Raw genomic sequence first — 9,366 nt, 5'->3', positions numbered from 1 at the left:
TTTTTCATAAAAATTTGCAGGAAAAATCACATGTAATAAGAGAAATTCTAGTAGTATTAGGTTATAGTCTTTTCAGGTCCAGACTATATCCACTTATTTTCTTAATTTTGTTGAGAAAAAGACAAAGAAAAACCTAAAAGAGTATTAAAAAATAGTCACTAATTCATCGTCAAAACTCTTATGTGCATGTTTTCAAATTGCATTTTTTTTTCCTACATAATGAAGATACAAGGAGACATTTGAAGCTTTATTTTGTTTGCCATAGACCACTTACAAAGTTACATATTTAAAAATTTTAGCTTGTATTTTTGGAGCTACATACATTTAAAATGGTACAAGACATTTGTAATGTTTGTAATGTTTCCAAACATGTATACATAAACTTAAATATACAAATGCTCTTACTGTGTTACTTTTTAAATATGATACAACACATTACCTTATAGTGTATGAAACGTTTTTCGTATTATAAGCAATTGCATAAACTATATCTTATCGTTAATCTCAACTCGACCGATATAAAACTTTTTGCCATAACATAACACAAAAAGTGGTTGAACATGTAAGTTTACATTTAGACAGAGTCACAGGTTGATACTAGAAAGCAATTCATGAAACACAATATACATAAGTGAACTATTTAAACAGTTGGATAAGATGAATCCAAGGCAATTCCACATAAACCATGCTTGGCAGCAATACCACGTTGCATCCTCACGTAACCTTGCTCACCCCACTGTGTGCCCCATGAATTCTTGACAAGCCAATACTCAGTTCCATTAGCTGTGCCATAGCCAACTGCAGTGACACCATGGTCTAGCTGTGTTCCACATTCTCCATTGTAAATCCCACTTGAGTAAAACATGAAGCCTGCACCATCTGCATCAATAGAAACGGACACTGGTTGGTTTGCCACTGCTTTTTGGAGTGCCTTCTCGCTGTTGGGAGGAACCTTCTCATAGCCCTTAATCTGAGCCACTGGGGAGGCTGCATCTGCTTTGTTGCATGTCCCATCAACTGCCTTGTAAGGGTACTTAGCCTCACTGCTGATTCCACCATTCTTTATAATGAATTCAAACCCATCTTCCATGTAACCCCCTTCACACCCTTGGTCCACTCCTTTTGTGTCACAATCCACTAGCTCTTGCTCTGAGAGGGATACTAGTTTCCCTGTGCTTATTTGGTGGATCCCCTCAGTTGCTGCCACTGTTGAAAATGCCCAACAACTCCCTAGTTTTTCATTTCAAAACAATGAGACCAATAAAGGAAATTATGATGATCATGGAACATAATAAAGTACTTGTTTATCTTACCACATTGACCCTGGTTTTTGATTGGAGTAACAGCTCCTTTTTGCCTCCAATCTATAGCTGCAGGAATAGCAGTAACATTTTCATACTTAAATGATGTTGTTGTGCTAAGCTCATGGGGCCTCTTGAGTCCATTACGGGAAGCCTTGAATTCCTCAACTGTGAGGTCAGCAAGGTGATTAACGCCAAGCTTGTAAAGTTTGTTACCAACAGCATTGAATGATTCAATGAACTCCACATTGTCCTTGAATATCAGGAAACGTTTTTCCTTCTCTGCAGCATCCTTATACACTTTGCCATATTCTCCCATCCATTGCTCGTGTCTTTCTCGCATGGATGTCTCATGCAGCTTGCGGGACATCACATTGGAAATGCCAACTGCAAGGACGAGGAAAAGAGCAAACATGTACTGTTTTTGGGAAGTGGAAGCCATTTCGTATCAGCAGTATGGTTTGAGTTTTGGAAGAGAAGGCTTGGTGAGATTGTGTTATAGTGAGAAATGTAAGTTGGTATGCATTGAAGGGAATGACTCTGGTGGTTTATATAGAGAACATAGACTTTATTATGTTATGGAATTATTAATCTGAATATCTTTGCATGGTTGGTTGCTTTCTGATTGAAGATTCCTGGCCCGGCAAGTTGTATTCGATGTAGTCGTTTAGACGGGTATTTTGTGTTGTTATTAATTATTATTATTATTATTTGATGAAGTGAGTAGTTTCTGATCCACCTAAGATGCGTTGCTACATTGTCAAAATTGATGAAGCTAATGACTGTAGTTTCGTCCGCTACGTTAGAAAACAAAATAACGACCAACCAACATAATATACACATAAAGGGGCATTATTTCAAATTGCAGGAGATCCAATGATTTAGTTTTATTCGGTTTTGCATAGTGAAAATATGGGTGGCAAAAAGAATTTATTTACCCACTCCAAGTAGGTCAGTTTAGTGGTGAGAGACTTCAGACTATTAACTTGTTGATTCCCTATATATATAATAACTATTTAAAGATATTAATTAATTTATTAAAAATAATTAGTGAAACATGATATTCACTCAAAATATACCACATTTTCCCTTTGAATCCTGGAATTTTAAACATAGGTATGATTCCTGGAATTCTAAACATAAGTATGATTAGGGGTGATAAATAAATGAATTAGATAATTTTTTACACAAATCATAATAGGTCAGATAAAAATAATTTGTTAATTTATTTAGATTCATTAAAAATTTACATAAAAATTCAATTCATTTAAAACAAAAAATTCATCTCATTCATCATTTAACAACTTTTTTATTTATGGATATTTATCCATAAAAGTAATGTTTTAAAATTAAATAATTTTTATTTTTGAAATATTTTTATTTCTTTCTTTTCTTTATAAGTCAATACATTTTTATAAATAATCTTTTAAAATTTATAAGACTTATTTATGTCAAAATAATCTCTTAAAATTTTAATTCAATAAATATCTTATATTATGATTTATAAATAATGAATATAAATAACTAACTGTTCATAAAATTAAATAGATGAATTAAATATGATATATTATATATTTTTATTGTAATGAATGGATTGAATAGATTTAATTATAGATAATGAATAATTCATAAATGAATTTATTGTCACCCACACGTGTCTTTATTAACATACTCGATAATGTCTACATACCCTGAAGAGAAAAGAGAGAAATTTTTTCAGAGTAAAATATTACATTCACCACTTAAACTAAGCACTCGTTGATAAACAATACTAACTTTTATAAGTATACTAAACAGCAATGGAAGGACGTGAACAAAAAATACTAGTTATAAATTAATAATAACTTGTACCCATTTAGTAGAAATAACACGATTACATCATGTCATCATATATGATCAAACACGAGCAACTTATTGGGAACACTTCGTAGGTGGAGATACTAGCTAGTAAGAAACGAAAGCGATGGTTACATATAGATCGATAACAGTACTCAAGCAGTTGGATAAGAGGCACACATAGCAATTCCACATAAACCTTCACTAGCACGTATATCTCGTTTCATCCTCATATACCCTTTCTCACCCCATTCAGTGCCCCATGAATTCTTTACTAGCCAATACTTGGTGCCACCACGAGCTTTTCCATAACCAACTACTGTAACACAATGATCTGTTTTAATTCCACACTCTCCTTCAAATATACCACTTGAGTAAAATTGAAAATCATATCCTGTAGATTCAACATAAACTGACACTGGTTGATGCGCCACAGCTTTCAGTAGTGCCTTTTCACTATTGGAAGGAACTTTCTCATACCCTTTAATCCGAGCTACACCATGAGTTTCCTTCTCAACCTTACATGTCATGTTATTTCCTTTGTAGGGGTAATATGTTTCACTTTCCATGCCTCCTTTCTTCGCAATAAACTCAAAGGCATCTTCTATATAACCACCGTTGCATCCCTTGCTTTCACCTTTCACACAATCTACCAGTTCTTGCTCAGAGAGAGACACTAAATTTCCTGTTGTAATTTGGTGGATACCCTCGATCGCAGCCGCAGCCGAAAATGCCCAACAACTACCTGTTTTCACAAACAAAACAAAGTTGACATTACATTAACAAGGTTTTTAAGGTTGACATGAAAACAAGAATCACAAGTTATTGTTCATGCTCATAATCATAATATGAAACATTTGGTTATATTATATGTTAAATATATATACCACATTTTCCTTGGTCCTTGATTGGAGTAACAGCACCTCTTTTCCTCCAGTCCATGGTAGTAGGAATTTCAGTAACACTGTCATACCTAAAAGATGTTTCTGTTACTGTCTCCACCGCACGTGGCTTCTTCTGACCATTAGTTAGTAAAGCCTTAAATTCTTCATTATGCAGGTCCGCAAATCGGTTAATGCTAAGGTTGAAAGGTTTGTCACCAGCAGCATTGAATGACTCAATGAACTGCACGTTGTTTTTGAATATTTGGAAACGTTTTTCCTTTTCAGCAGCATCCTTGTAAACCTTACCATACTGTGTCATCCACTTCTCATGTCTCTCCGATGTGCAGGCCTCAGACAACCTGCGAGACATTACGTGGCATGTGCACACAGTAAGAACGAGGAACATGACTAAAATATAGTGGATTTGGCTAAATGAAATCATCTTGTGATAAGAGCTATTGATTTTAGAGTAGCTTTGTTGAACAAAGAAAATTGTTGGTTTAGTTTTTGCAAGAAAAGCAGTGGCAACTACAACTAATTTATAATGGTGGAGGGCTCTTCAACAGTTGTTTCATTGTGCATGAAATAGTAGTTAGCACTTGTGTTTGATGAGGTTGCAATAAGATTCTCGACCGCACTGAACAACGTGTGTCATGCTAATTAATTTGTTGAGTTGCATATTCAACATATTGCTTTCGAGTTTCGACGAAATATCCTTTTCCTGTTAGAATTAGACGACCACACGTGTTAATCCCTCCAGAATGTTTTGTAATGCATTCTAACAAAAAGAAAAATAATAACATCATTCATATTCACAAATTAAAAAAAAAAAAAAAAAGGGTTTATATATATATGTGACAGTTTTTGCTTACGCCACCCTGAATGACGCCAGTTATGTGCAATTCCTTGTACAACACGCGCGTGCGCAAAAAAGATCAAAAGATAATTAAGTTATACCCACTAATGCAAATAAGATCAGCATAATGATGTCAGGTATCAAATATAATATAATAATATATCAAATAATTTTTCATCTAAAATAAATTTAATCAATCTACTATTATAAATAGATAGATATATATGGTGTACATGTATCAACATACATCGCTTTCTCTTTTTCCTCTTGTGTCATTTCTCTTCACTCTCCAAGTTAGTTGTCTTGCAATGTGGAGAGAGATACGACTGTAAAAGATAATTTGATGTTAAAGTAAGTAATTTACTCAATATATTAAATGTGAGTATATTGTGAATAGTAACTTTACCTTGATATATACTACTAAGACCCAGACTCCAATGAGCATCAACTTAAAATTACCAATTAGGTAATACGTTAATAATTTATTCTGTATAGGGCTTAAGCTGTGAGGCCCCTTTTATTTTTTTTCTCTTTCTTTTCTTTCTTCTCCTTCTCCCTGGACCCATTCTCATTTTTCTTCTTCATCACTTTGCTAGCCCTCTATTCACTCACTTCTCACTTGCTTTTCCCTGTGACCAATTTGGTGCTCCATTTCAACTTAAGGTGCTGATTGAAGGGTGGATTTTGGTCGAAATCGTGCGGAGCCTTTTTCCTCATCTCCTTTTTCAACTCTCTTCTTCTCCATTTCTTCCCGAAGCTCGATTTCCTTGAGTGAGGTAAGGGAAGTTAGTATTTTGTTCTTTTTCGCTATTTCTGGTTGTGGACGAATTCTAGGATCTCGTTAGATGCTTGTCGATGGCTGATTCGTGGCTGGATTAAGGAAACTTGTTGTTTTTAGGGTTTCGGGGATTGTTGAGAAATTTTGGGGAACAGTCTTGATTGTTGTTGCATGTTGAAAAAGGTAGTACTTTTGGACTCTTGGATGAAAATGTAGTGTTTTGAACCGATTGCATGTGAAGTTTCTGGTCTTTTCGCAGGTCTCTGATGAATTTATTCGAAAATGGTTAGCTGCTGCTGAGCTTCGCGCTGAGCGGGGTTCTTCGTGCCTGGGCGCGCGGCCATCAAGGGACCTATTTGGTCAAGCCCGTTGAGCGCCATGATGAGTGCGCTGAGCGCGCTTGAGATTGTGGGTCTCTGGCTGGCCCGCGTTGGGCGTGACTTGGCCCGCGTTGGGCGCGATACCAGTGGTGGCAGGTTTTGGTTCTTCTTTTGGGCGCTGAGCGCGTCCCTTGTCGCGCTGGGCGTGAGACTCCTTGGGAGTCTCTGCCTCATGGGCGCTAGGCGCAATTCGAATTGCGCTGGGCGCGAGACCAAGGGAGGTCTCTGCCTTCCCCGCGTTGGGCGCAGGGTTGTGCACGCTGGGCGTGTGAGACTCCTTGAGTCTTTGCCTGGCCAGCGCTGGGCGCAATGGCCATTGCGTCAAGCGCGAGAGAGCCTTGGGTTCTCTGGTTGAGCCCGCCGGGCGCGGGCACACCTGCGCTGGGCGCGCGGACCCCCTCGATACTCTCTGGTTGTACTGCGCTAGGCGCAACTACTAGTGCACTGGGCGCGTGAGTGAAGTTGTATCATATGATGTGAAATTGTTGTTTATGCTGAGTTAATTTGAAATGGAGGAATCTATAGTAGATAATAGTATTGATGATGTTGAAATATATTAGTTGCATATTCTTGTAAGTTGATATGTGAGTGTATTAGTTGTGCAATGTTGTAAGTTGATATGTTAAGCTGAATAGTTGTGTGTTACTGTGTGTTGCTTCCGGATGTTGTAGGCCGAAAGGCTGAGGTGTTGTAGGCCGAAAGGCTGAGGTGTTGTAAGCCGAAAGGCTGAGGTGTTGTAGGCCGAAAGGCTGAGGTGTTGTAGGCCGAAAGGCTGAGGTGTTGTAGGAGATCTCCGAGGTGATATGCGTGACGCCGCATTTTGTGTGTATTGGTAAATCTGTGTGGAAATAACTGATTGGATGTTTATTGATAAAGTGTTGATGGTCAGAAATTTTGTTATTGTTAAAGATTTCCCATATGTTGTTTCTCTTTATACTAGCTTACCCTTTGTGTTTTCCATGTGGTTGGACTGCTATGATCGTACTATGTACGAGAGCAGAGCAGGGATAGGTGGAGGATTTGTGATGGGTCGGCAGCTGAGAGTTGAAGCTGATACCTATGGATGTTTTGTCTGTTTGTTCACTTGGTATAGTGACATGGATGTAATTGTTTTGTTTTCATGCCCTAACGCTAGTTGGATTTGGGACAGATGTATATATTTATATTCTAGACTCTATATTTATATACTTGTTCTATTCTGCCTAGTGTTTCCGGTGTGTTTAGTGGTAAGTGAAATGGCCAATCGGGTCGTTACAAGCCCTAATAATCTAAATTATTTTCATGTAAATTAGCAAGTTACTTAATCAATTCGACAAACAACAAGTCAACATTGAGAGTGCTAAAAGGACAATTAAAAAAAAGGATTTTAGCGACCAGAACAATCTATCGCAAAATTGCTTAAATCAGTCGGTATTTACATTAGCGACCAATTTGAAGTGGTTGCAAAAACCCTGGTCGCAAAGTTATATAGCAGCGGAAATATCGTTAGTCGCTGTTTAGCGACCGAAATTTTCGGTCGCGAAATGGTCACTATCATTATGGTCGCTATAGCATATGGGGACCAATTTGGTGACCGAACCAAATGTTGCTAAATTGGTCGCTAAATGTATTTTTATTTTTATTTTTATTTTTTTAAAATGATTTTCATTTCAGTCGCTAAATGTATTTTTTTATTTTTAAATAAAAAATCGTTTATCATTTTGGTTGCTAAATGTGTTTTTTTTAAATAAAAAAATCATTTTTCATTTTGGTCGCTAAATCAGTCGTTAAATGTATTTTTATTTTTTTTTTAAATAAAAATGATTTTCATTTTGGTCTCTAAATAGGTCGCTGAATGTGTTTTTTATTTTTAAATAAAAAAATCGATTTTCATTTCGGTCGCTAAAGTGGTCGTTAAGTTTTTTTTTTTTTTAAAATAATTTTCACCTCGGTCGCTAAATCGGTCGCTAAACATATTTTTATTTTTAAATAATAAAAACGATTTTCATTTCAGTCGCTAAATCGTTCGCTAAATATGTTTTTTATTTTTAAATAAAATAAAAAATCAATTTTTATTTCGGTCGCTAAAGTGGTTGCTAAATTTGCTTTTTTTTTAGAGACAAGAATATTGGTCGCTAAATTCGGCCGCTAAGCTTATTTTATTTTTAGAGACGGAAAAATCGATCGCTAATTTTATACTTGAAAATTTTATTTTAAACCTGTTTAACAATCATAAACAATAACATTAAAATTGATAATGCATATATAGTCCTAATATCACAATAAAAGTAATTAAAATATATAATATATGATACAATCTACAAAATCACAACTAATATAAAGAATCCAAAAATGAAATGACATTTAACTAATAACTAATAGTAAAAATCAAATAAAGTATTCTAAACCACAACTAATATAAGACATCCAAAATAAGTTTTCAAAACCACAACTAACTAAAAGCATCTAAAATGAGTATATAACATATAATTAATAGTAAAAACTAAAACAAGTATATGATATCATAAAAGAGAAATACACATACAATAAACAATCTTTCGATGTATCATCAATATGATTATGCTGCTTGTCTTCAACATGGTGTCTGGGGTCATCCATAGTGGAAAGCATAATAAATATGTATTTTCATATTATCTAATAATATAATAAAATATTAAGCATGATAAAAGAGAAATAAATTTCTCAATAAAAAAATAAATAAATTTTCTAGATAAATTATTATTTAAATTAGTCAAAAAAATTTAAAAAAGATTCAATTAAAAAGATTATTATTTAATTTTCTTTTATAGCATTATGTTTCTCATTTTTTAATACATCATGATATATTAATTATCTATTTTAAATTATATAATTTGTATTATTTTAAAAAATTAATTAATTTTATTGGGAGGATCATGATGTTTATTTCTTATCATTAATATTTTTATCATTATAAAAATAATATTATATATTTTTATATTTGCTTTCTTTTAAAAGAAATATATTTTTAAATTTTTTTAAAAATTTACATTTAGCGATCGATTTTAATTTAGTCGCTGAAATTATTATAAATAATAATATTTATTGTTTTAGCGACCGAAATTATTGCGTCGCTATTTTTGTCACCGAAAACAAATTCGGTCACTAAAATATATGCAATTTACAAATTGAATAGCGATCGATTTAGTGACCAATTTTTTGCCACTAAAAAATTTGGTCGCTAAATAAAATCTGCAAACAAATCAGATTCAGTCGCTAATTATGTCGCTATTAACGACGAAAAAAACCGATCATTAATTTCGGTGACTAAATTAACTTTTTTTTTTTTTTTGTAGTGAGAGTCCATAGATAT

At 34.3% G+C, this 9,366-nt stretch overlaps 2 protein-coding genes across 2 annotated transcripts; both read right to left on the bottom strand.

Moving 5' to 3' along the window:
- Positions 1-335: 335 nt before the first annotated feature.
- LOC109799526 (senescence-specific cysteine protease SAG39) lies at positions 336-2,134 on the bottom strand. The gene is made up of 2 exons (XM_020360101.3): positions 1,314-2,134; positions 336-1,230 (listed from the first exon to the last, which is right to left on the bottom strand). Exons 1-2 carry the CDS (start codon positions 1,741-1,743, stop codon positions 641-643), a joined length of 1,020 nt encoding a protein of 339 aa, XP_020215690.2. The 5' UTR covers positions 1,744-2,134; the 3' UTR covers positions 336-640.
- A 977-nt stretch (positions 2,135-3,111) lies between these two features.
- On the bottom strand, positions 3,112-4,541 carry LOC109799678 (senescence-specific cysteine protease SAG39). Its single transcript, XM_020360286.3, has 2 exons — positions 4,025-4,541; positions 3,112-3,882 (listed from the first exon to the last, which is right to left on the bottom strand). The coding sequence occupies exons 1-2, from the start codon at positions 4,461-4,463 to the stop codon at positions 3,293-3,295; spliced, it is 1,029 nt and encodes a 342-aa protein (XP_020215875.2). The 5' UTR covers positions 4,464-4,541; the 3' UTR covers positions 3,112-3,292.
- Between the last annotated feature and the right edge of the window lie 4,825 nt (positions 4,542-9,366).

This window comes from Cajanus cajan, chromosome 8, assembly GCF_000230855.2.
Source record: "Cajanus cajan strain Asha chromosome 8, NIPB_CcT2T_4, whole genome shotgun sequence".
In the NCBI taxonomy this organism is placed as follows: Eukaryota; Viridiplantae; Streptophyta; class Magnoliopsida; order Fabales; family Fabaceae; genus Cajanus; species Cajanus cajan.
Note: the sequence above shows the minus strand (reverse complement) of the source record. Positions and strands in the feature narration are given on the sequence as shown.

Excerpts from the sequence above, each read along its gene's own strand:
- LOC109799526 (XM_020360101.3), bottom strand. The coding sequence starts at position 1,743 with ATGGCTTCCACTTCCCAAAAACAGTACATGTTTGCTCTTTTCCTCGTC. Across the intron at positions 1,231-1,313 it reads CAAAAACCAGGGTCAATGTG|GGAGTTGTTGGGCATTTTCA; the intron begins GTAAGATAAACA and ends ATGAAAAACTAG.
- LOC109799678 (XM_020360286.3), bottom strand. The coding sequence starts at position 4,463 with ATGATTTCATTTAGCCAAATCCACTATATTTTAGTCATGTTCCTCGTT. Across the intron at positions 3,883-4,024 it reads CAAGGACCAAGGAAAATGTG|GTAGTTGTTGGGCATTTTCG; the intron begins GTATATATATTT and ends TTGTGAAAACAG.